General features: G+C 47.0%; 1 protein-coding gene across 8 annotated transcripts in view; it reads left to right on the top strand.

Moving 5' to 3' along the window:
- SBF1 (SET binding factor 1) overlaps positions 1-27,833 on the top strand; it is a 1,208,265-nt gene that overhangs the window by 1,026,058 nt on the left and 154,374 nt on the right. For all 8 annotated transcript variants that reach the window (XM_085653743.1, XM_085653740.1, XM_085653741.1 and 5 more), the window contains 2 exons: positions 11,917-12,150; positions 15,838-15,945. In XM_085653743.1, coding sequence (XP_085509869.1) covers positions 11,917-12,150; positions 15,838-15,945 — 342 coding nt within the window. The remainder of the gene's footprint in view (positions 1-11,916; positions 12,151-15,837; positions 15,946-27,833) is intronic.

The following is a 27,833-nucleotide window of genomic DNA, read 5'->3' as shown; positions in this document are numbered from 1 at the left end:
GCTGACTAGCAGGCCACGCGGCTGTGGGAGCTGGGCTCCTGGTCACTCACTCAGGGCAAGTGGGGAAGTAGGCTAGTGTAGAGATTGCACTGCCAGGGCCACTCGGGCGGCTGGGTGCAGGGTGCTTTTGAGCCGTCGGGCGCTCAATGGAAATCAATGGGAATGTTCCGGTTAGGAAAAAGGCTGCAAGCTCTGGGACGAGGATGCTTCAGGTGCCACCACCACTTCGAGAGGTAAGTTGGGTAGTTGTAGATTAGGTGGGTACCCCGGGATTGGGCACAGGGGGCCGCAGGGCGCCGGGTGCAGGGGTGCCTTTTGATGTCGGAAATCTTACCCTCTTGTTGACCGCGGTTGGGGTGGCACTCTGTTCTGAGGCTGCAGGCTTCTTCCGGAATGTCGAGGGTGGTCCTTGGGTGCCGGACTCGGGGTCACAGTCGTCGTGGGGTCGTCCTCAGGGTCTTTGTCCACTCCGGCACTGGCCAGGCTTGGCTGGTGCGGAGTGTGCTGGGTTCGCGGTTCCGGGCTGCTGCCAGGGGTTAGAAATAGGTTTCTGAGTAGAGCCTCTACTCATGGGAGTCCCAGGGGCTTAGAGCCAAAAGGTAGCCAGATCCTCCGGGGTTTGGTGAGGTTGCTGGCCACTAGAGATGCCGCGCTGGTGCAGGTCCGGGAGTCGACAGGCCGGTAGGGCTGGGGCCAAAGCAGCTGGTGTCTTCTTCCCTTTTTAGCAGTTGCAGGGCAGGTCTTTGTTCTTCTTTTTTTTTTTTTTTTTTTTTTTTTGAAAAACCTTTATTGACATTTCGATCATTGACAAGTATGGGCCTACAACCCCCCAGGGCCGGCTGCTAAGCAATCAGAGCAATAAGGTCAAATATAAGAACATGCGGCACCTCGGTAGCAAAATCTTCATACTAAGATAGTTCGGCCCGGGAGCCGCGCAGGTAGGACACCAGGAGAAAAGGGGGTTTTTCATTTTATAATGAAACAAAACAGTAGGATCAGGTGCCAAACAATTTCCCAACAGCGATAAAGGGCAGGCCGCATGATAGACGTTAGCAATAAACAGCAATCAATTGAATCCATGGCGCAAACACAGGAAATGATGGGGAAGAATATCAAAAACAGTTGCGCCTGCAGGCCCCCATACCTAACGCCCAGAGAACCCCCGGAAACTGTGGCACACACGGAGAGGCAACGGTTCACAGCAAAAGAGGCGTACCACGCTGATCCCAGAAAAGAAACAAAAAGAAACGGAGAAGAAAAAGGAGGCCATGGAAAAAGAGAGGAAGACTGAGAAAGAAAAAAAGTCCCCCCCTCAACCCCCCACCCTGCACCTCTGCAAATGAGTATGGCCCCTCCCCCCAGCAGTGTGCCTGTCGCCCTGGAACTAGACCCGAAATATAGAAGAAGCAGGGAAAAAGGAATAAGAAAGAACCCCACCAGGCGGGGGGGTGGAGAAAATATAATAGACTGGAGGAGGGCCTTCAGAACATACCCCCGGCTTCTCCCTCCCGCACCGTAAGGTATCCCAGCAGCAAACAATAAGTAGCACCAAATCGACCATAACAAAAGGGGGAATGGGGAGCATTGCGCACCGAATATGCTAGTAGCTATGTCCTGGGAATACACAACCATGAGTCCGCCCGTCTACCAGATGACCACCCCGAGGGATCAGCCTCATCCCTGACCACTCCTGGCGATGCTGCCCATGCCCACCCCTCGACCCAGCGCCATGTCCGATGTTCCAAGGTGAAGGGATGTCCCAAAACAACCGGGAAGCGACGCACACAGGTGGGGTGGAGGTCTCAGAACGCCAACACAGTCCGCATCTCGGAGGGACGTCTTTCCCAGTGCTGCCCCAGGATCTGTACTGCACACAAGGTCCGGGAAGGCTGAATCATCCAAAGTAGACAGACATTGCTGGTAAAGTCCCTGGGTCACCGGAGGTCGTACACGGGACGAGGCCACCACCTTCCACTCGGAACCACTACCTCCGGAACAGATCAAACCCTCAGTCAGCCGATCATACGGTAGCATACTGTCCGGAGTGTCCGGCTGCGCACTAATCGCAGGGATGGCCGCGACATTATCCTCCTGTGTGCAGTGTAGGAAGTCCCTGTGCAACTGTGGACTAGCATGCCGCCATTGTCCCAACGCTGATGCCACACCGTCGATCTTACTCCCCAAGACCTCGATGCCACGAGCCAAGGAGAAATGAAGGGCACCAAGGGCCTCAAGGAGGTCGCCGTACCCCAGTACTGCTCCCCGCGGTCGCTCCGCCACACTCCCAAAAGTCACACACTCCCAATCCTGCTGCGACCCGGTGGACAGGATAGTAGGCTGCATCGCAACAAGATGGCCGCCGGGGGAGGCCCGGCTCGTATGGGGGCCGGGACCCAGGGACAAGCACCTCGGGGTCCACGTCGCTGGGGTCCGGGGGCAGGTACAAATTCAGCCGTTGCGTGGACTCGGGCAACAGTCGTCTCCACCAAGGACCAGCGGCCGCGAAAATCCGGGAGCAGCCTGCAAGGGTCAGGGCGAGCTAGGGGCGGTGTCCGGGTAGCTCACCGTCAAAGGCAGGGGCAAACACCGAAGAGTCTGAGAACTGCACCCCCGGGCATGCCCTCGATCCACTACGCTTCAGCGACGGGAGCGGCCGTGGCGAAATGCAGGCCGGGGGCAGCACCGCTCCGGTGGACCGACTCCACCCAGTCACCACAGGCCGTTGTTGTTAAACTGCCACCCGGCCAAGGCGTCCACTCGAGGTCCCGGCTCCGGGGCCGCACGGGCCGCAAAGTTCATCCGCAAGTTTCTCAGGCGGTACAGTAGCCAGAAGCCCCGGAGTCACACGATCGGTTGCCACTCTCCTTCACAAACACGATCCCATGGCGCAAGCTGAGGATCTAGTACAGGATATCCGTGCGGGATGCGGAGGTTCACGGAGCCGGGAATCTACGCTGCCGTCTCGGTCGCCATCTTGGCTCCTCTTTTGTTCTTCTTGCTCTTCTTGTAGTTTTTCGAATCTGGAATCTGAGGAAGGAAGGTTCAGGGTGCCCCTAAATACTAGATTTAGGGGCGTTACAGGTAGGTGAAGGCCAGGGACCAATGGGTCCTTGTCCTGGGGTGGGTACACCCCCTATCCTGCCTCTCTCCTGTGGGAGGGGGGCAGTAGCCTAATCCTGATAGGGTAGGGCCCCCCATCTTCAAGATGGCGAGAGCCCGGAGATGTGCTTCACCTCGCCTCCCCCACCTGAGGGGTGGGGTGGGCAGGCTGGCACATCCCCTGTCCTTGTATGGGGTTTCCGGCCAAGCTTCCCGCCAGAGTGGGGGGTTGCAGTGGCCTGGGGAAACTCCAAGAGGCGGAATGCTTTTGAAGCTTCCCTTTGCTCATCCTGGGGGAGGAGATGTATCACCTCACCCAGGATGTGCATTGTTGCAGGCCCGGGAGAGCAGGGGCTCTCCCACCCAGGGGTCCAGCAACGTGTCTGCTGTGTGGCAGCCTGGGCAGCCTCAGAGCAGACGTGGATTGTAGGTTAGTTGTAAGGGGGCATCTCTAAGATGCCCTCTGGGGTGCTTAGTACATTAAATCCCACACTGGCATCAGTGTGGGTTTAATGTGCTGAGAAGTTTGATACCAAACTTCCCAGTCTTCAGTGTTGCCATTATGGTGCTGTGGAGCTCGTGTTTGACGAGCTCTCAGCACCATGTACTCTTAAATACTCTTAAATGGCAGCACTGCACTTACAGTGCCCAGGAATGGACCCGGGTACTGTAGGAGCACAGGGCTCCTGCTCCTGTGCCCACACCATAGGCGTAAGGCACCCAGCTAGAGGGGTGACTGATATATGCCTTGGCAGTGTAGGTGATGGGCATGGCACACAGAGATGTGTGCCATGTCGACTCTTTGTTTTGTCCTGCACCCAGACACTCAGCCTGCAAAGGCAGTGTGTGTGTGTAAGGGTACAGGGCCTCTAAGGGTGGCACAACGAGTGCTGCAGCACCTAGAGGCCTTCCCTGGCCACAAGGCCCTGGGTACCTAGGGTACCATTTACCAGGGGCTGACATGTGGCTAGGGTTTGCCAATTTGGAGTTGGTGTGTTTTAAGGAAGGAACATAGGCCCTGGGCACCTGATTGGCAGGAGTCCAGGGTACACTTAATCAAAGTACATTCAGCAATTTAGCAAAAAGTGAGGGCATACCATGCAAGAAAGATGGCACTTTCTCACAAAGAAGAACACACTTTGTAGCCATCCCACCCCTTTCCCATGCAGTTGAAGTAACATTTTCCTTTAAAGTTAAATTTCAATACTGCACATTGTGAGAAAGTGGGTTTCTGTTGCAGTAACCCCCCCTTTTTTTGCCTAATAGCTGATGCACTTTTCCTTGTTGTGCCCTGGGCTCCTGCCAATCAGGTGCCCAGGGCCTATGTTCCTTCCTTAAAACACACAAACTCCCAATTGGCAAACCCTGGCCACATGTCAGCCCCTGGTAAATGGTACCCTAGGTACCCAGGGCCTTGTGACCAGGGAAGGCCTCTAAGGGCTGCAGCACTCCTTGTGCCACCCTTAGAGGCCCTGTACCCTTACACACACACACTGCCTTTGCAGGCTGAGTGTCTGGGTGCAGGACAAAACAAAGAGTCGACATGGCACACATCTCTGTGTGCCATGCCCATTACCTATACTGCCAAGGCATATGTCAGCCACCCCTATGGCTGGGTGCCTTATGCCTATGGTGTGGGCACAGGAGCAGGAGCCCTGTGCCCCTACAGTACCCAGGTCCATTCCTGGGCACTGTAAGTACAGTGCTGCCTTTTACAAGTACATGGTGCTGAGAGCTCGTCAAACACAAACTCCACAGCACCATAATGGCAACACTGAAGACTGGGAAGTTTGGTATCAAACTTCTCAGCACATTAAACCCACACTGATGCCAGTGTGGGATTTAATGTACTAAGCACCCCAGAGGGCATCTTAGAGATGCCCCCTTACAGCTAACCTACAAATCCACGTCTGCTCTGAGGCTGCCCAGGCTGCCACACAGCAGACACGTTGCTGGACCCCTGGGTGGGAGAGCCCCTGCTCTCCCGGGCCTGCAACAATGCACATCCTGGGTGAGGTGAGAAATCTCCTCCCCCAGGATGAGCAAAGGGAAGCTTCAAAGGCATGCCGCCAGTTGGAGTTTCCCCAGGCCACTGCAACCCCCCACTCTGGCAGGAAGCTTGGCCGGAAACCCCATACAAGGACAGGGGATGTGCCAGCCTGCCCACCCCACCCCTCAGGTGGGGGAGGCGAGGTGAAGCACATCTCCGGGCTCTCGCCATCTTGAAGATGGGAGGCCCTACCCTATCAGGATTAGGCTACTGCCCTCCTCCCACAGGAGAGAGGCAGGATAGGGGGTGTACCCACCCCAGGACAAGGACCCATTGGTCCCTGGCCTTCACCTACCTGTAACGCCCCTAAATCTAGTATTTAGGGGCCCCCTGAACCTTCCTTCCCCAGATTCCAGATAGAAACCTACAAGAAGAGCAAGAAGAAAAAAGACCTGCCCTGCAGCTGCTAAAAAGAGGAAGACACCAACTGCTTTGGCCCCAGCCCTACCGGCCTGTCGACCCTCGAACCTGCTCCTGCTCCAGCGCGGCATCTCTTGTGGCCAGCAACCTCAAAAACCCCGGAGGACCTGGCTACCTTTGACCTCTGATTCCCTGGGACTCCCATGAGTAGAGGCTCTACTCGAGAAACCTATTCCTAACTCCTGGCAGCAGCCCGGAACCGCGGACCCAACACACTCTGCACCAGCCAAGCCTGGCCAGTGCCGGAGTGGACAAAGACCCTGAGGACGACCCCACGGTGACTGTGATCCCGAGTCCGGCACCCAAGGACCCCCCTCGACATCCTGGACGAAGCCTGCAGCCTCAGAACCGAGTGCCACCCCAGCCGCGATCAACCAGAGGGTAAGATTCCCGACGTCAAAAGGCACCCCTGCACCCGGCGCCCTGCGGCCCCCTGTGCCCAATCCCGGGGTACCCACCTAACCTACAACTACCCAACTTACCCCTCGAAGTGGTGGTGGCACCGGAAACATCCTCGTCCCCGAGCCTGCAGCCTTTTTCCAAACCGGAACATTCCCATTGATTTCCATTGAGCGCCCGAAGGCTCAAAAGCACCCTGCACCCAGCCGCCCGAGTGGCCCTGGCAGTGCACTCTCTACACTAACTTACTTCCCCACTTGCCCTGAGTAAGTGACCAGGAGCCCAGCTCCCACAGACGCGTGGCTTGCCAGACAGCAGCCACCAACTAAGGCCCCCCTATCCCTCATAGGATAACATTGGGCCTAACTCACTCTGCACCCGGCCGTCCTGAAACCGCTGAGGGTGAACCAACTGTACCTACCTGACACTGGGGGACCCCTGAGTCTATGCCCGGAATTTCAACTCTGCCAGTCGAGTACTTACCCTTAAACCGCTAACTTCATTTTCCTCATAGGGTAACATTGACTGGCTTTTTCTTCAAAAATCTTCTAAGTGTGAACTTTTCAAAACTGTAAAAATTCACCAAAAATCAGCCAAGTGACAAAAACGAATTTACTCACCTGTTCCTGGGTGAGCTCCCAGTGCTGGATCTTGGTGCCCAGCCCTGACCCTGAAAAGTACTCACAACTATACTTACCTCTAACTCATTTTTCTCCCATAGGAAACCATTGTCTGCTTTTCTGTGAAATTTCTTCTAAGTGTCTATTTTTGCAAATTTGAAATATTCTTTTAAAATCGTACCATTTCTGCAAACGAAATTACTTACCTGTTTTTGATAAGGACCCCAGTCCTGGGTCTAGGCACCCAGTCCTGGATTACTAAAGTAACGATAAAGTACTCTACCTGCAATTTGAATTTCTTGCCATAGAGATCCATTGAATGTTTTCTGTGAAATATTTTCTAAGTGCTAACTTTTGAAATAGCTAAATATTATTTAAAAATCATTACAGTTATTAAGTCGACTTTCATCACTTGATTCTGAATCCTGACCCCAGGCTGGTTCTAGGATCCAGACCTGGAATTCCAAAAGTAATCTGAAAAGTAATTTATTACAAATAACCTGAATTTACCATTGAGTTCAATGCATTGTTATGTTTAGGAAATAGGATTGTTTATTGCAACCAACTGTGACTGTTTACACAAATTTATTGCTTGAAACAAAAGTATTTATATTCAACCTCTCATTCTGAGAAAGTATATTTTTACCCCCTTTGTGGTTCTAAAAATAAAACAAGCATATATTTTATATATACAAATCATTGGCCTAGAGTTCAGTTATTGAGTGTGTGAAACCATTTGCTGACTGAGTGTGTACAATAAATGCTTTACACTGTCCTCTGGTACTGCCTTACTGCTCGACCAAGCTACCACTTTTTGAGAGTAAGGTCATACCTAACTTTGACCTCTATCAGCCTCTGGGGGACTGTGGACTCTGTACACCCTGTACCTATTAGGGAACAGTATATACAGAGCCACTTTCTCACACACATTTAATGATTATCTGTTTTTTATTTATTGTGCTAGGCAAGTATTTCTATTGATTGCTGCAGCCCTGAGGCTTTGTGAGTGGGCTTACTAATGCTTTGAAATTGGACCACTGAAACTCTACCTTTGAACTATGGCCACAATACCTTGTTTAAATCTACATGCTTCGATTGGCCTGAAGAAAATATTTGCTGATAACCCCTTATCCTGAGTGCATCAAAAGCATCTGCCTCACATTTTCAATTTGTCAGTCTCTTTTTTCTCAAAGACCCTGAAGGGCAGTGAAAGGAGAGGAAGTTATTCTTGCTGTTAAGATGTATTCAACCTTCAATTGAACAGTCACAATTCATCTCTTCTCCGTGATCAAATGGAAACATTAGAGTAATCGTTATTGGGCTGAAAAGATAAAGGTTTCATAGATTCATCCAAACTTCCTCTATTCTTTTAACTATCCCTAACTTCTGAGAAGACCGGTCCAGAACCCACCTTTGTTACCCAAATAGTCATGTGTGGAATAGCGTTCTCTTCAATGACCTGGCCTTTACCACCAATGGTCAATAGTTCACTCTCAATAAACCAACATGGTTCTTCTCCTTCATCCATGATGACACATTAATGAGTACCGTGCCAACACCCATTTATCCACAAGCGCCTCTTCATCACAGAGCGCATTATCCTCAACTACACCACAGCTGCAGAGTCACCTATATCGTCATCAACACCAGGAAGACCACTTTGCCTTTGACAGTTCCATCAATGAGAGTCTTGTCTACAGCCAGTCCCTTCAATTTGCTTTTCGGCCTGACATGTCTGTTACTTTAAATGATTCCTTCCATCCAGGTGCTCAGTAAAGGTCCAGTGCAAGTTTTAGAGAAGAATTATATATAGCAAAGTCGAAAACCTTCCTCGGACAACTCGTATGCCAGTCAATTGAACATTTTGTTCCAGAGCAGGAGGATGAAAACCACGTGAAATAACTGGAGGAGGATACCTCTATTCAGTATGCCTACCTTAAGCTAAAATCCTCAGCAAATCTCAGCAAACTTCTTACACACTTCAACTATGATGGACAATCTTTATGAAAGGTTTCCAGGCTGTGGTAGTTTCATACTGAGAGGTCATAGACCCTGTAGGTATCATAAATCTTCTCAAGAACAGCCGCAGATGAGAAGCAACTTCCTCATGTTAAAAAGAGAACTCCGCAGAAAGGTACGTAAATGGAGAAAACCCAAACTTTATTCAGATGGTTGTGATTACCGAACCTCACAAAAGCCTCTGAGCCTCGCCATCTTCTCCAAAATAAACAAGGCCCCGAATAAACTATAAGAGCTATTTAGTGTTGTAAATGTTTTCAAAACAAATTATCTTTCCCACCATCTCACCCTCTCAAGAATTTTGCCCATTAAACTCTCATTTTGATGGGATAAAATAATATCAAAAGTCTGTCCTGTCAAACTCCTCCACACTTCACTCTGTCTCCTCACATTTCTTTGACTATCTCCTTTGCAATTCAATAAGTAAACCATCTTGATATTTCATAAATTCATCACAAGAATAGTCGTGTCTGTCTCCCTAATGTACTTCTGCTCATCCTCCATCTTCAAGGAAAATGCCCTGACAATCCCAGATAAAACTCTAACCGAAACCTCTTCCACTCAAAAATCCCAGCCAACAATTAGTAGTTATCTTTCCATTCTTTGGAAAAATCCTACTCACTGTCAAGCCTTTCATGAGTCTGATTATATTCTGCATCTATGCCAGTCTATTTCTATATTCTCACAGCACAGAGGTTCCCATAGTAATATAAAGATACTATGTCCATGGACAAAAGTCTTAAGTAGATGCAATCTTCTGGTCTTTCTGTGTTTTGAATCTCTAACCAAAGGATCTTCCTCCACCTACTTGAATGTTATGTCCCCTTCATTGGTTGCTGACCAACCTTCACATTTGAACCACCAATATATTCCAGTGCTTGTTCTCTATCCCACCTGGGCACCTTTCTCAAATTTAGAATCGCATGCGGATTGCACTAGAGCTCAAGTCTTTTCTACCTTCAGTTGTGTTTAACATCTGCAAACACCTGGTAACCATTTAATCAGTAGACACTCCTCTTCATACCGGCCTCCAAACTCAGTCTGCTCTCTTAAACGACCAACACCATCCAGCCCTGTGTGAATAAAAACACACTCCATCTGCTTGCTGTAAATTCAGATGTCTTCATGATCTGTTACAAAATTGTGTCCTGCTTCCTTTCATGCCGAGTTATCCTCCGACACATTTCTGCAAATAATCCGTTAGTCTTGGTGTCTATGTGGGATGTATGACGTTACAACGCACACTTTTACAACGCATGCACTTACAACGCATTTTTTACAACGCATAATCCATTACAACGCATGACATTACAACGCATGACACTACAACGCATTTTTAAAAAATACCTTTACAACGCATTGCCATTACAACGCATACTACCTTTACAACGCATACCATTACAACGCATTATATTAAATTACATTTAAGGTAAGTATTAGATAGTATAGGGGTAAAAATTACTATTCTAACTCCAGGGGGTGCAACATTAGGGTAAGTGTTGGATAGTGTAGGGGTAAAAATTACTATTCTAACTCCAGGGGGTGCAACAGTAGGGTAAGTGTTGGATAGTATAGGGGTAAAAATTACTATTCTAACTCCAGGGGGTGCATCAGTAGGGTAAGTGTTGGATAGTATAGGGGTAAAAATTACTATTCTAACTCCAGGGGGTGCATCAGTAGGGTAAGTGTTGGATAGTATAGGGGTAAAAATTACTATTCTAACTCCAGGGGGTGCATCAGTAGGGTAAGTGTTGGATAGAATAGGGGTAAAAATTACTATTCTAACTCCAGGGGGTGCATCAGTAGGGTAAGTGTTGGATAGTATAGGGGTAAAAATTACTATTCTAACTCCAGGGGGTGCATCAGTAGGGTAAGTGTTGGATAGTATAGGGGTAAAAATTACTATTCTAACTCCAGGGGGTGCATCAGTAGGGTAAGTGTTGGATAGTATAGGGGTAAAAATTACTATTCTAACTCCAGGGGGTGCATCAGTAGGGTAAGTGTTGGATAGTATAGGGGTAAAAATTACTATTCTAACTCCAGGGGGTGCATCAGTAGGGTAAGTGTTGGATAGTATAGGGGTAAAAATTACTATTCTAACTCCAGGGGGTGCATCAGTAGGGTAAGTGTTGGATAGTATAGGGGTAAAAATTACTATTCTAACTCCAGGGGGTGCATCAGTAGGGTAAGTGTTGGATAGTATAGGGGTAAAAATTACTATTCTAACTCCAGGGGGTGCATCAGTAGGGTAAGTGTTGGATAGTATAGGGGTAAAAATTACTATTCTAACTCCAGGGGGTGCAACAGTAGGGTAAGTGTTGGATAGTGTAGTGTAATATTATGCGTTGTAATGGTATGCGTTGTAATGGTAGTATGCGTTGTAATGGAATGCGTTGTAAAGGTAGTTTTTAAAAATGCGTTGTAATGGTATGCGTTGTAATGTCATGCGTTGTAATGGATTATGCGTTGTAAAAAATGCGTTGTTAAGGTAGTGCGTTGTAAAAGTTGCGTTGTAAAGGTTGTTCCCCGTCTATGTGGACTTCCCTTTTACATTTGAAACTCACTTAAGTTATCTTCATTCATTTGGCAGTGCTGTAAAACACATTTGGTGCATGACAACCTTCATTACAACAGTGACATGGGAACTGCCATAGCCACTGATGGCTCTCGAACCTGACTACTGAACTTAAAAAAATAAAACAAAAAACCTCACGGTTCTGAAGAGGTCTGCATCTCCTATCTCTTGCAATCCAGGCCACTTTGACCCTGTCATCATATTTGATCTATCCTAAGGCTACAAACTTTCTCACAGTACATTTCTGTTCATTACTTCATCTATTAAATTCTACTCTTGATCCCCTAACTGGCATTAAATATTAGTTCAAACATTTCTCTCAGTTTGAAGAAATTAAGCATGATTCCATTTACTGGGAGGGAGGTCAGGAGCGGAGGGGGGAATAGGAGGGAGGAGTGGACCATGATGCGAATGAGGACCTGATTGAGAGAAAAGTGCAGGTATAGCAGAAAGAATGTGCTGAGTGCAGAAGAGGAAACCTATCAAGTATAAGGAAAGCAGCCAAGAGCAGGAACAGAGCATTTGGCAATGTGAAGAGTTATTGGTGATGGGAATCTCAGAGTGGAAATATAGGTTGAAATATGACTAACTCCCCTGCTTAGCAATCTACCCTAAATGAGCTACTGATATGTAGCTGGTTTGTTACTCTCTCGAAGCTTATTCGATCAACTTCATAACGAATGATTCTGCGAGACCCATGATAAAACTAATAATTGTTGTTGTCTTCTTCCTAGGTTCTCAGACCATACAGCAATATCTCCAACCTGAAAGTGTGGGATTACTACACACGAGAGACCTTATCCGAGGGACCTTCTTATGACTGGGAGCTGATCCAGGGACTGCATGAGCAGGCAGAGGAGGTAGAGCGTCAGGACAACAGTGCACCTCAGACCAAGCGCAAGATTATCTGGCCCTGCTATGACAACCATAGCCGTGTGGAACCAGATGCAATTACACGCCTCCTTGAGGTGAGACTCCATCCTGATGAATAGCTCACTCAGCCATTTTCACTAAGGAAATATTATGGGAAATTGTCCTAGACCGGCCAGTGCTTTACACACTTTGTGTCAAGATAAAGGTCATTCCTCTACATTGCATTTATTTTGCAGCCCTAGATTCCAGTGCTATACACTGAATATATTTCAAAGGAAGAAACTATGTAGCCAGTTGTGGGCACTAAGTAGATGTGGGAGAGTTTTGACGTTATTCTTGGTCACTGAAAAACTCACATATGGACAAGTATAACTCTGTTGTATAGGTTGAAAAGGCTTCATATGGGGAATGACAGAACCAGACAAGGACCCTGAGTAGTTAGAGCACTGATTCGGCTGTGACCAGGGAATCTGGTCATCCTTGAGGTGTGAAAATACTTTAGTACTTCTGGTGGATGAATACAAACATCCTAGTATTTCAGAAACATAAAATCTTCATGGTGATGGTCTGCAGAGGTCACTTTCACTTCTGGTTTCTGCCATTCATGCCAAGATTTGCTAAAAGAGTTTGCACTAAATTCTTTATTATTATTAGTGAGGCCCACTTTAATCAAAAAGGTTTACAAATACATCCCTGCATATTTTGAATACTCGATTCAGTACGGTTGACTATTTCCTGCTGGTCAACTGTCTCGAGAGTATTGGTATGAAGGGTATTGCTGTAAAACTGATAAGCTCTTTTTTGTCCAGTAGAGAGCAAGTGGTCGCCCTGGATAACTAACTTTGCCCCGTTCACTCTTCCCTGTTGGGTCCCTCAGAAATCTTCCTTAAGTCTACCCTTATTAATGCCTACATCACCCCTTTGATCATGCTCATCCGATCATATGGCTTCTCCGTTTTTTCCTATGCGGACAACACCCAAATTGTGGTGTCTCTATTCTCTGACCCGAATTGGTGTCTAAGCAATTTAACATCTGCATGCATAGTATTGTAGGCTGGATGCAGAAGAATGGTTTAACCCCTTCCCCGCTCATGACGGAACCACTCCGTCATGAGCCATGGGTGCCGTGTGCTCATGACGGAGTGGTTCCGTCATGCTGCGGCCGTTGGCCGCCGCTCCGCCCATGCGGCGCTAATTCCCCGCCTGTGCGGGCGATTAGCGCAGTGGGCGGAGTCGTGACAGAACCACTCCGTCATGAGCACAGCTCAACCGTGACTCATGACGGAGTGGCTCCGTCATGAGCACAGCGCCACCGCACTGCCCCCAAACCCCCCCCCCAGCGCTGCGGCGGAATTCCTGCAGCAGCCAAGGGGTTAAAATGTAACTGACAAAACAGAGTAGTTGCTGTTTGGCCACGATAACTCCTACTGGAGTGGTGGCCCTCTGACCGTGGGTCCCTCCCTCAGCCAGTCCAGAAAGCAAGAAGCCTGGGTGTCATTTTTGACGCCAAGCTAGCATTCTTGGACCATACAAATCAGGTAACGTCCTCCTGTTTCCTTACTGTCAAAATTGTAAACAAAATTCTTCCCTTTCTCCCATTAGAGTTAAGAAAATCTGTCATCATAGCTCTACTAGTCTCCAAACTAAACTACTGCAACGCCTTGTATGTAGGCTCTCAATCTCGTATTCAAAGTAAATTGCAGACTCTTCAAAACGCGGCAGCCTGGGTTTAACGAACCTTCCAAAATTCTGCTCAGTCACCCAAACCATTAATGATCTACATTGGCTACCAATCAAGGCACAAATTAATTTCAAAGCCTTATGTTGGGCACATAAGGCTCTGCAGCAGTTTGGTCCACTATTTTTCCAAAAAGTCTTAGATGGTGTGCGCCTTCACACACTCTGCGATCCTGCGCAGCTAGACAGGTAATCCATCCCAGAATTAAAAAAGCACACTGGAAAGGAAGACGTTTCTGTTACTCTACCTGTAAATGGTCAAACTCTAAGCCAGGCTATCTCAGAGCACAACCTAGTCATCTAAAATTTAGGAAACCACAAACACCTAGCTCTTCTGCTCCTCCGTTTAAATGTTCTGCTTTGCCTGTTCAGTGACAATTATATCGGACACCTGCGCCAAGACGCCTTTTTGGTATTTGTGTTCTCTACAAAATTATTAACATAACATATGCTGCCTGAATTTGGCCCCACATTTCAGAAGAGTGAATAATACATGGTAAGAGTTTGCTGCATGTTGTCTCAATTTATAGTAGAATGCATCTTATTCTTTTGTCGAGTTTTGAGCAGCGTGTGGAAAGAGCCTCTAAAGCTCTGTTTTAGAGACTAACTTCTCCATGATGACTACTTCCTCAATTTCATCAGCACTGTATTTCTCTGCCTAAATGTGCGATTCTAGAACACATTTTCATAGAAAACTATTGTTTCCAATTATAGAAAAATTCCCATGTAAAGGGAACATGCTTCTTTTATTAAAATTGAAATGAGCAAAAACATCAAATACTCCTACTTCATCACGTAGATGAAAAACAACATTTTCTTACTTCATTTCTTCTCAGAGTGCAAAAGTATCCCTGACCAGTGCCCTTAAGTTTTTTTCCCCACTTGTGATAAAGCTTGAGGTTTTTTTTCTGTCGGTAACTTCGGCTAAATTACCCCAATACAAGTTTTCTCTTCCCATATTTTAAGCCATTTAAAGTGTTCTTGCGGCAGGAAATGGCAAAAGTGTAGGTTCACAGCAGAATAACATTTTCTCACACTAATTTTTCAGTTTTCAAGGCGTTTATTGTTTTTAAAGAAGCTTTTATTCTGTGAACCTGGATCTGGTGAAGGAAAGACATTTCCATCCATGGTTAACTTGTGTGTTTTTTTGGGAATGCCCCTCCCATTTAGGAATATTCACTTAAACAACACAAAGTGCTTCTTGGAATGTATAGGGACTGATGGACTGTAATGTACTCTAAAGAGGCTACCGGTAGCTGAGATTATTTCAAGTGTTCCAAATATTACATTTTGTGCTCTCTAATTTAGTCTCCTTAAATAGTTGGGGTATGCCCAACTTGCGTCCCATGCTTGAGGTGTCATAGAACGTACGCTGCACCACACTGGTATGGCCTTCAAGGCTAGAACAGTTCTGAGGTTGCTTGCATATATGTTCAAGGGGCATCTGCCCTAGCAGTAGGTGTAAACTGTCCTTTGAGAAGTGGGGCCAGGACTGAGTTGCAAGTGATTGGTCCATGTGTGCAGTGGAACAGATGAGCTAAACAACTGTGCATTGGAAGGCAAACTAGAAAGATTGCCAGTGGGTGGGATTAAGTCCACCCATCATTTTCTGTGCTACATTTGCAAAGTAGTCATTCAGCCAAGTTGGATGATAATGTTTGTTATAAATAGCATCAAACCACTTTGTTTAGTTTGAGTCATGTAAGTATAGTTTGCCTTTCTGTACATAGTGTGACAACAGTGGGATCTGGAATGCATTAATTTTACAGCAGAGAATTTGTCTCTTGTACCCTATTTTAATCTGCATGTATTATGGGAGTGTGCATCACTGTGTGCAAGTGATGGGGTGGGCCTCATCAACACCAGAGGGCGAGAGATGTATTAATGGAGATTTGTGCATTTGGGTGCAGAAGAGATTAGTTGGAGAAAGAGAATGCTTGGCGAGTCATGAACTGTTTGTGCTTTAAAGACAGCATTAAACATCTAGGATTGAGCTGTGGATCCATACCCTCTGTAGTAATATCTGACACTTTTTTTCTCCAAAGGAGCTTCATTCGCTGGAAGTGGAACTAGGTCAAATCCCTGAACGGTGGAAGGATACATGGGACAAGATAAGAGCCACACAGCGCCTCGAGGCTAAGCAGGATGCTAGGGTGGGTATTATTGAAATTGCCTTTGGTGTGGTGATAGCGGTAAGAGTACAAGTTTTGAGGCTGGTGTATTTTATATCATGATGTATTATAAGTTGTAACTAAGGGAGTTGTAATGATGGCATGGCTGAAATCTACGCTGAGATGATCTGTGTAGTTTCTAGAATACACATGATATGAAAATACTGGAAATTCGAAGGAGGGTTGGCACAAAAGATAATGAAGCTATAGACACAGGTCTTCCTCTCAGTCTCATGCCTTTGCTTTTGTTATTGAACTTTTTTTTGTAATTTCTCACTTTAAAACCCCATTTAGTGGTATTGGCCAAGAGGTAAGTTCCCATCTCATTCAACGATTGTTAGAATGCATTGATTCAATATTCTGTTGCAAATCTCACCTGGAAGACCTTGAAAAATTTACATTAATTGTAATATTGACAGTCTATAAAAGAAGTAATATATTTACCGTTTGCTACTTTTGTTAGGCATTTGCGTTTTTATCATATATATGTACATTTGTTCACAAACGAAATACAGTTAAACTGAGTCATGGGTTTGGCTCAAATGCTTAAACCACTGAAATTCTGCAGCTATGGTTACTAATGCACACAATATGTCATAACTCCTACCATGTTCTCTTGAAAGCTCTTTTCTTTGTTTCTGCACTGTTGGCAAATTGGTGTTTTAAGCATCACGCGTGGCATGAGTTATGGCATGTATTGCTTGCATTGGTAACCATAATCTGGGGATTTTCAGATTTTCAACTACAATGTAACTTTTTTTAAGTGGATTTCATTGGCTTTTAATAATATATTAGATTTCCTAGTCCTTTGGCCAGGACCTGCTTTCAGCCCACTGCAGTTGGCTATCCCTTCTCTGTACATGGCCTTCGGCTGTGCACAACTGGGTTGCTAACAGGTCCTGGCTTGAGGCCAGGCCATGCGTCCAACCCGCTGCTGGCAGCCTCATTTTCCACTCTTCTAATTCCCTACTACTTATGCTCTGAGGTGAGACGCTCGTTTTCATGTCTCCTTTTTCTGGTGAGATTTTTTTTTTCTCCACACCAAATTCATAAACTTTAATCAATTTGTGATTCATTCACAAGATGGCAGTCAAATCCAACCCCAAAAATGGCACCTTGCAGGATTGCTTTTGCTTTTTGATATGTGAATTACTTGTCAGTTTCTATGTTACTACCCCGTTTGGAACTCCAGTTTTCCACACTTTTGAGTACCCTTTAACACTTCCATGTGTTCACACACCTCTCAGAGTTGCAATCTCATGGCTGTTGAAATAACTTTGCAATGCTCTAGATACTGCGGGGAAAAAATTCGGATCCCTTCTCCAGCCAATCACGTTTGTGAAAATATTCAATATGTGATTGACAGGAGTCACAAATCATGATCTCATTACAGCAGTTCATACTGTAAGCGTGCACAATTTCTTACGGTAGCTTTAATGGGAAAACACTTCTTTCACCCCCTTACCCTACATCACACTTTCTTAACTTTGTTTTCCTTGAACAGATCTTCATGAAATGTGGCATTGTAAGAAACTGGCTCTAAATATACTGCACCAAAGTGAGGTACAGTGTATATAGAGTCCAAGAGTCCCCAAAGGTAAGCAGAGGTTAAAGTTAGATAGATCCTTACTCTCTAAAGTGGTAGCTTGGTCGAGCAGTAAGGCAGTATCAGAGGACAGTGTTAAGCATTTGATGTACACCCTCAGTCAGCAAATGAATTCACACACTCAAGAACTGAACTCTAGGACAATTGTATTTGTATAAAAAGATACTGTTGTTTGTTTTTAGAACCAAGCAGGCCTGGTACAGGTAAGCATTAAACACTTTTCAGTAATACGTTACTGGATATAGGACAGTTTGAAAATGCAATAGAAATTGTACTTTGTTTGATTTACAGGGGAGCAGTAGTATACAACACTTAGCAAATACAGTACATTGGAATGAATAGGCTTTTTCAGAAAATTATAAGTAAGTTACTTTTACGTTACTTTTTCTAACTCAGTGCTGGATGCCTAGGTTCAGCACTGGGACATTTCCTAGAAACTGGTGAGTAAATGCGTTTTGGTTATTTGTGCAATTTGTAAAAAATATTTTCAGATTTCACAACTCACCACAGAAACTTTTGGGAGCTGTACATTGAAATGAATAGGCTTTTTCAACAAATTGCAGGTAAGTTACTTTTACGTTTATTTTTCTACCTCAGTGCTGGATGCCTAGATTCAGCAATGGGACATGTCCTGCAAACAGGTGAGAAAACACGTTTTGGTTATTTGTACAATTTATAAAGAATATTTTTAGTTTTCAAAACTCCACACTTGGTTGTTTATTTGTAGGGAAAATTGTCAATGTTATCCTATGGAGGAAAAACAGGTTATCGGTTTGCAGGTAAGTAAACAACTGTGGGGGTTAAGGTTCTGGGGTTAGACTCAGGGGTCCCCCAGGGTCAGTGATGCACTGTTCATGCACCCTCAGTGGCACTAGGGTGGCCGGGTGCAGAGTGTTGAGGCCCCATTTTATCCTATGGGGGATAGGGGGCCTCAGGTTGATGGTTGCTGGCAAGCAGGCCACTGGGTTGTGGGAGCAAAGCTCCTAGGGTTAAGCTCAGGGAAAATTGAGGACCAAAGTAGCACCAAAGGTGCACCCTCGGGCACTAGGGCGACCAGGTGCAGGGTGCTGTTTTGAGGTCTGGTGCCCTGTTATTGCCAATGGAGAATCTCCGGGACAAAGAAACACTGCAGGCTCGGGAACGAGGATCTTCTGGGTGCGACCACCACTTCGAGGGGTAAGTTGGGATGTCAGGGGTTGGTTAGGCACCGTTGGTTTGGGCACACAAGGCCGTGGGGCGTCTGGTGCAGGGGTGCCTTGTGACGTCGGATTTTCTTACCCGCTCTGGTCGCAGTAGGGGGGGTCCTCTGGATTGGGGCTGCAGGCGTTGTCTGGAAGCTTGAGGCAGGTCAGGGGTTGCTGGATTTCAGTTCAGGATCGCTGGGGGGACCTCCTGGTGGTGTTTTTCCTCTCGAGCTCGGGCCGGGTTCGGCGGGTGCAGAGTGGGCTGGATTCACGGTCTCTGGCTAGCACCAGAAGCTGCAGTTTAAACACGTCCGGTGTTCATGGGAGAAACAGTCTGGGAAGTGAAGGCAGGCAGGTCCTCCGGGGTTTGTGAGGTTGCTGGCTGCTGGACACGCTGGGATTTTGACTACTGCAATAGTCTTTATTTGAATATGCAGGAAGGTAACCTCCATAAACTCCAGATGCTCCAGAACTCAGCAGCTAGGCTGCTTACGGGAACGTCAAGGTCTACCCCCATTTCTGACGCCATAAGAAAATTCCACTGGCTACCTGTAAAAAAGCGCATTCTATTCAAAGCTCTTTGTTTAGTTTTTCGCGCTTTGCATGATACTGGCTCTCTACATCTGAGACAGCAATTTCGCTGGTATGTTCCAGCAAGATCATTGCGCTCCTTGGGAGCAAAGCTTATCATCCTTCCCATCATAAGGAAAGCCAGATGGGGTGGGAGAAGTTTTGTGGCAGGAGCGGCCAGGGCCTGGAATAAGCTTCCGTTTGAATTGAGGAATTCAAAGGATCTTCTTTCCTTTAGGAAAGCGCTCAAAACTTGGTTGTTTTGATTCTTTCGTTGCAAGTGTTGGGAGAACTTCAGCAAGCGCCGGGACACCCTAGGGTAGCTGTGCGCTATATAAGTTCTAATAACATAACATAACATTTTGCAGGAGCAGGTTCGAGGGGATACGGGCATTTTTGGAATTTGTTTGTTTGGATGAGGGGAGACAGGCCTTTAGGGCTGGGGCCAAGTCAGTGGGCGTCGTCCTCTTGTTAGCTCTGCATGGCTGTTCGTCCTTCCTTTCTTCTTGTAGGTAGGCTGGATCTGCCTTCTTGGTTCAGGGCTGCCCTCTAAATACTGTATTTAGGGAGCGTTTTAGGGGTCTTGAGGTCAGTAGACAATGAGCTACTGACCTTAGGGTGACTACACCCTTGGTGTGCTCACCCCACATGGGGGAGTGAGCACCTGCCATCTGCAAGAAGGCGAGCACTGGAGAGTGGGCTTCACCTCGCCCCCACCTGAGGGGTCGAGTTGGCAGAGGTGGTCACACTTCCTGGGCTGGCTAGTTTTTCCTGCCCGTCTTCCTGCCAAAAGGGAGGGGAGACAGGAAGGGGGCCTGCTCCTGATAGCAGGAGAGGCTGGGGGTCGCATTACAAAGGCTGCCAGGCCTTTGAAGCTCCCCTGCCACAGATGGTTCTTCCTGGCCTGGGGGAGGTGTGAACACCTCTGCCCAGGAAAGGCTTTGTTTCTGGGCTGCGGGAGCGTAGGCTCCATCCCTAGGGGTCCAGAAACATGTCTCGTGGTGGCAGGCTGGCGTGTACCAGTCAGGGAACCCACCAGAGGCTGGTCGTTTTTCAGATGGTATCTCTGTGTGCATTTTTCATTAAATCCCACATTGGCATCAGTGTGGGTTTAATGGGCTGAGAAGTTTGATACCAAACTTCTCAGTTTTCAGTGTAGCTATTATGGTGCTGTGGAGTTCGTAATGACGAGCTCCCAGCACCATATACTCTTAATGGCAGCACTGCACTTACAATGCCTAAGACTGGACTTAGACACTGTAGGGGTACAGGGCTCATTCACCTGTACCCTCACCACTGGCATAGGGCACCCAGCTAAAGGGATGACTGATCTATGCTAGGGTAGTTGTAGGCATGGCACACAGGTATGTGTGCCATGTCGACTCTTTACTTTGTTCTGCACCAAAACACACAGCCTGCAAACGCAGTGTGCGTGTGTAAAGGTACAGGGATTCTAAGGGTGGCACAATAAGTGCTGCAGCCCTTAGGGGTCTTCCCTGGTCACAGTGCCCTGGGTACCTGTGGTACCTTTTACCAGGGGCTGACCTGTGGCTAGAGATGCCAATTGGGTTAGTTTTGGGAAAAGAACACGAGCCCTGGGAACCTGATTGGCAGGGACCCAGGGCACACCAAGAAAAAGTGCATCAGTAGTCTGCCAAAAGGTGGGGGGGTTACTGCAACAGAAACCCACTTTCCTACAGGCATGCATATATAGTGCGGCTAAACCATCTCTACACAGTGGCAACAACCACTGTGTATGTAAAATTTACTTTTAAGTTTAATTTCATTCAGTATTATATTCTGACATTTATCTTTACCTACACTCACCATTTTTCACTTTGTGTGGTGCTATTGGGCACTTACCACATTGAGGGGAGGTTAGGGAAGGTTAGGATTGAATTAGTGAAGGGAGGTGGAGGGACATTGAGATCCACAATCCTTGTTCTGTGTGCAACAAATGTTACCAGATTGCATTTTCACAGAGGGAAAGGAATCTGGTTGTCACTCTCCTTGAGCAATTGCTTAGGGCTGCTGAATCTGAAAGCAGCCATCTTGGAGGGAAGTTTTCCTCCCTTGTTGGGCCATTGAACAGAATCATTTTTTAAATTTACCATTCTAGTTTTACGTTAGCAGGTGAATGCCTGCATGTGCAAGGCCTCTAGCCAAAGGTAACCCTTTCCGGTCTCCGGCAGATGATGCCAATTTTGACTATGCAAGGGAGGTTCTCCTTTTGTTGAGAGAGAAGGATGAGCATGCTCGGAAAATTGTCCTGCCTGTCACCAGTATCGAAGGGCCAGATAGGGTGTATTATATCTTAGGACACCTCAGTAAGAGAGCTGCTTTTCTCAGCATGCACTGGCCCCCTAAACTAGATGCAAGAGTTTGACTCTATTACAGTAAGAGAGGTTAGAATGTATTCCTCTGTGAGACATGGTTGATAGAATCTTGTTATCCAAATTTATATTTACAGACTCCTCCAGGTTACAGCATTGTATACTGTGATAGGATTGGAATGAGAGGGCGACGGGGGTCACTGTTATTTTTAAGGATTCATTTAGGTTAGAAGTCATTGATATAACTTAAAGTATTAGTATCTTGTTGGCGACCCTCCATTTCCTCCTCATTAATTGTAGCATACCATCCTCCTGTTCTGGAGGCTGATTCTAGAGATCCATTTTTTGAATTATGTAGTTTGGAGTGTATTAAAAATTACCTTTTTTCAGTATTAGGAGGTGTAAATTGCCACGGAGCAGCTAATTAGCTACCAGCTTTATTCAATTAGCTGGTGAGTTGGAGGATTTAACGTGAATGCAGAAGGATAAAGAAGCCAAGCATGTAAGCTTACCATGTCATGCGTCATGTAATATGTAAGGTCATAAATAACTGCTGAACTTCACTCGTTGTGTAAGAGTGAAATCTAAACCTAACTATAACGTCCCTGTAACCTTTGTTTTTTCAGTGAATGTCTAAGGTTTTCTTTTAATTTTCTTTTCTTACTATAACGTCCCTGTAACCTTTGTTTTTGTTAATATATATATATATATATATTTATATGTATGTTTATATGTATGTTTATATATATGTTTATGTGTGTGTGTATATATGTGTGTATATGTGTATATATATCTATATATATATATATATATGTATCACAAACACAGGGTCCGGTAGCATCGCACCCCTTCTAACTCCAAAGAAAAGGTACTCCGGACTCACCAGGATGCTGTACTCTGTTTATTTATGCAACAAAAAGCCACACGCCGACGCGTTTCGCCATTAAGGCTTGTTCACAGCATCCTGGTGAGTCCGGAGTACCTTTTCTTTGGAGTAAGAAGGGGTGTGATTTATATGTATGTATATGTGTGTGTATGTATATGTGTGCGTATGTATACGTGTGTGTATATATATATATATTATCTACTGGCGGTCGCCAGTAGATAGTTATAGTTAGAACTGTGTTTCCATAGGAAATCCGTAACATTCTATTTTGAATAACTTTGGCGCCGATTGACGAATCCTCGCGAAATTCTCTAAATAGGTGGGGCGCTCCGCTCCTTCCCTGAAAGTCTCGGGGGGATTCGTCAAGCGGGGGCTGAGAAAAAGGGGGGGTCCCAAAACGCGTTTTCCCCATGCATTTTTCCATAGGGCCTTTAGTCCGAGCTACAGCCCGAACGGCTGAACAGAATTACTTGAAATTTGGCAGAGAGGTAGCCCTCAGGTCAGGGATGTGCCTTTTGAAAATCTCGTGTAAATCTGTTCAGTATTTCCTGAGAAAATAGCATTTAAATCAATATATATATCTATAGGCGCGCTCCGAGCGCATACCGTAAGCTTACCGTACGCGCACGCCGCCGTGCGCGAGCGCAATTCTGATTGGTTGTTAGATCTTAGTAAACATTCGAATCGGTCGAAACCAGGAAGTGTCGGCCGCCATTTTGTCTCTCGCAGTCTGAGGGGGTGAAAAACAAAGGTGGATAACGTGTAAAGGGGGCAGGCTGGACAGTTCCTGACCCCCTAGCCTTGGTCAGAGGGTCCCAGAAGGACCCCCAAGGGCAAATATGTATTTTAAAATTTTTGGGAAAAATAGCGGAGTGCGCGTAGCGTACGTGCACGGTAGAAACGGAAAAATTCCGCGAACTACGTAACGTGGGCGCTCGGTGCGCAAAGCGCACCGAGCGCCCACTGCGCGCGCACGGTACGCGCACGGTGAAAAACCTTAAAATAAATAAATACATACATAACTTAGCATTTAAAAAACCGTACAAATTCACTGAAAAAACCATAGGTTTCACACACGTTATAGTTAGGAATTAGCATTTAAAAAACCTTGCAAATTCACTTAAAAAACCATAGGTTTCACACATGTTATAGTTAGCTGGGCATTTCACTCGTGAAAAACCAATGAAATTCCCCCGTTATAGTTAGTGCAGGCAACTATAACTCACGCGACGGCAATCCTCTGCTGATGACGTCAGATATTACATCACTGATGACATATGTGTTTTTCTGAAAAAAAAATATTTGTAATATATGTATAGCTAACAATTAATGGAAGACGACATGGGTAAATAAGTGTCTAAATACAGTATTAGCATCAACAGAGGATTGCGGTCGCGTGAGTTATAGTTGCCTGCACTAACTATAACGGGGAATTTCATTGGTTTTTGACGAGTGAAATGCCCAGCTAACTATAACATGTGTGAAACCTATGGTTTTTTAAGTGAATTTGCAAGGTTTTTTAAATGCTAATTCCTAACTATAACGTGTGTGAAACCTATGGTTTTTTCAGTGAATATATATATATATATATGTTCGAGGCATATGAGCTGCAGATTACACACTTTTGCATAGAGCGCCATCTGGTGTTGGGCCCGGATGTTTGCAGTTTGTTTTTCCTCTTGGAAAGTCTTTGGAAGTCACGAGGTCGGTGACTCCTCCCTTGGTTCGTATTGCGCATGGGCTTCGGCTCCATCCTCAGATTGTTTTTTTCCGCCATCGGGCTCGGATGTAATACTTCGTGCTCCGGTTCCGAACATTTCCAGTTCGACGATCGAAGCGGAATCCTCGCTGTTCGCGGTATTGTTCAGATCCTGATCTCCTCAATCACCTCCTCTTCAACACACCTTCGATTCCAGTCGTCGACGGCGGCCTTCGGGCCTATCCAAGCTCCGGTCCCGGCTGATGGAAAGAACTCCATTCAAGAAGTGCCCTCGATGTGGGTCCAAATTCCCCCACACCGATCTTCATGAGGTGTGCAACCTCTGCCTCTCCCCTGAACACGAGGCTCGAGAATGTCCCGCCTGCAAGTCTTTCAGATCCAAAAAGACTATTCGAGATCGAAGGGCCAGATGAAACATGGCGCACTCCTCGACTTCCGTTCCAGTCGACATCTTCGGGGACGACGTCGAAGCTCCGGGACAGCAGCACACCGAAGAGGACCTCGTCAGTGCTTCCGAAGCCGACGACTCGGATGTGGAGGACATCACCCCGGCGCAGAGGGTCGTGAGTAAAATACCCCCTCCCACACCGACACCCAAAAAGGCTTCGGTCACGCCTTCGCCTCCGGGCCTAGGCAAGACCAAAGACACTGCTTCGAACACCCCACCTTCGGGCCCGGTGAAGAAGCCTAATAAGCCTTCCGGCAGCTCGGGCTCGAGCCAGCCTTCCAGCGGTGCCGATAAACACACTTCGGCACCGAAAAAGAGATCGGCCTCTACCTCGACACCGAGCTCCGCACCAAAGCCCTCCGTGTCGAAACCCAGCCTCTCGGTACCGACCAAACATCATAAGGCTTTCGGCACCGATACTCCCGCGCCGAAGCCTGCCTCGGCGCCGACCAAAAAATCGGAGGTTCCAAGAAAGCACGGCACGGACAAGCCTAAAAAGCCATCAGCCCCGAAACCTTTGGCGCCGACTGAACAGCCATTGTCTCAAGAACTGTTTACACCAGATCCTTTGCAAAAGACACTTACCAAGGATCCAAAAACTGGACATTAGGCACTTTCTTCTAAAAAGAGACATTTGGACAAACCAGCTCCGCCTCCACCTCCAAAGAGGAAAGACTGTGCTACCTCCCCTTTCAGAGTGCCTTCCCCACCTCCTCCACCCTCTCCACCTCCACCCCCTCCGCCTTCTCCACCCCTGCCTCATCGCTCTCCGACCCCGTCTCCAGACCATGATGATCAGGGGGACCCATACTACGATCCAGCAGATGTGCCACAAGACCCCACCCCTACAGGATCCCCAGACGCATGGGACGATTATAATAATCCAGACATTCCAGATGTCCCACAAGATGACCTTTATCCATCCAGGCCATCTCCACCAGAAGACTCATTAGGTTTTCACCACCTACTTCAGAGGGCGGCACATTATCATGGGGTAGAGCTACAGACTGACCCAGTAGAGGAAGATTTCCTCCTAGACACCTTTGATACCGCACATAGGTCTACTTCTATACTACCTATGCTCAAAGGGGTAATAAAACATGCGCCAGAGGTTTGTAAAGACCCAGTCAGGGCTAGGGTCCTAAACCCACGCGTAGAGAAAGTATAAAGCTGCCCCCACAGATCCTGCCTACATCAAAGGGCCAGCGCCACTGGATTCTCTAGTGGTATCCACTGCACGGAAGAGGTCAAATTCCCAGGCATCAGGCGAAGCACCACCGCCTGACAAAGAGTCAAAGCTCCTGGACGCGTCAGGGAAGCGCACTGCGTCACAGGCAGCCAATATATGGCGTATCGCCAACACTCAAGCGCTATTGGCTAGATACGACAGAGCGCATCATGATGAACTAGAAACCATCATGCATCATCTCCCAGAAAAATACAGAAATAGGGCTAATGAATTAATTCAAGAGGGTAAGACCATAACTCACACCTCTATACGCTGTGCCTTAGACGCAGCAGACACAGCCTCCAGGGCCATTAACACTAGCGTCCTCCTCCGTCGCCATGATTGGCTGAGAGTTTCAGGCTTTAAACCTGAGGTACAAGCCTCCATATTAAATCATCCATTTGATCAAGAACATCTATTCGGTCCAAAGGTAGATGAGGCCCTCGAGAAGATGAAGAAAGACACAGATGCGGCGAAATCTATGGGAGCCCTACAGTCACACCCTCCTAGGCGCTCCTTTCGCCGCTCTTCCTTTCGGGGCACAGGCAGAGGCTACTCCTCAGATAGCCCGTCCACGCCCTACAAATCCCCTGCTCAATCCACCTTCACAAGGGGTTATCAAAGAGGTGGCTATAGAGGCAATAACAATAAAGGCAGAGGCAAAACAAATACCGCCCGCTCTGCCACACCGCCTACCCAATGACTTCCCCCTGCTCCCTCCAGACCATCCCGGTCGGGGGCTAATAAAAGCCACGTCTTACAATCGATGTGTACATCACACCGCCACTACAATCCAACTACTTCACCAGCTAGGTTTCACGGTGAACCACCAGAAATCCCAGTTAATACCATCCCACACAAAGCAATACCTCGGTGCCACCATAGACACCTCAAAAGCCATAGCCTACCCCAATTCTGCCAGGATTGCAAGCATTCAGGCTTTGCGTCAAAGATTCATACCTCAACACTCTCTCCCAGTAAGAGTGTTTATGCAACTGATAGGGATGATGGCCTCTTGCATTTTCATAGTGCCTCATGCAAGACTCCAGATGCGTCCACTCCAAGAGTGCTTAGCGCGCCAATGGAACCAGGCCCAGGGGCAACTGACAGATCTGGTGTTGGTAGACGGTCGCACCCATCGCTCTCTGCAGTGGTGGAACACCACGAATCTTTCCAGAGGTCGACTGTTCCTGGACCCGGTTCCACAAATAATCCTAACAGACGCATCGCTCTCCGGCTGGGGAGCTCATCTATTACACCTCACAGTGCAGGGCACATGGACGCCGCAACAAAAGTTACTCCACATCAACCATCTGGAGTTACTGGCAATCTTTCTAGCCCTAAAATCCTTTCACACTCACATTTTAGGCAGGCAGTCCTTATTCGCACAGACAACGTGACTGCCATGTACTACATTCAAAAACAAGGCAGCACACACTCTCCACAGCTCTCTCAACTAGCACAGAGCATATGGAGATGGGCAATTCCACACAAAATCTTTCTCCTAGCCCAACATGTCCCAGGAGTCCAAAACACCATGGCAGATCTGCTCAGCAGACAAACGCAGCAGACTCACGAGTGGGAACTTCACCCGCAGGTTCTTCACCCTTTCTTTCAGATGTGGGGGCATCCACGCATAGACCTCTTCGCCACCCACGAAAACAAAAAATGTCCAAGCTTTGCCGGCAGATACCCACACCCATTGTCCAAAGGCAATGCGATATGGAGGAACTGGTCAGGCAAATTTGCGTACGCCTTTCCACCTCTCCCATTAATTCCATTAGTGGTGCGAAAGCTACAACAGCACTCCCTCACACTGATTCTAGTAGCTCCAACATGGGCCAGACAACCGTGGTACACCACGCTGCTGGAACTCTCAGTAGTGCCACACCAAA

The sequence above is a fragment of the Triturus cristatus genome, chromosome 4_1 (assembly GCF_964204655.1).
Source record: "Triturus cristatus chromosome 4_1, aTriCri1.1, whole genome shotgun sequence".
Lineage (NCBI taxonomy): Eukaryota > Metazoa > Chordata > Amphibia > Caudata > Salamandridae > Triturus > Triturus cristatus.
Note: the sequence above shows the minus strand (reverse complement) of the source record. Positions and strands in the feature narration are given on the sequence as shown.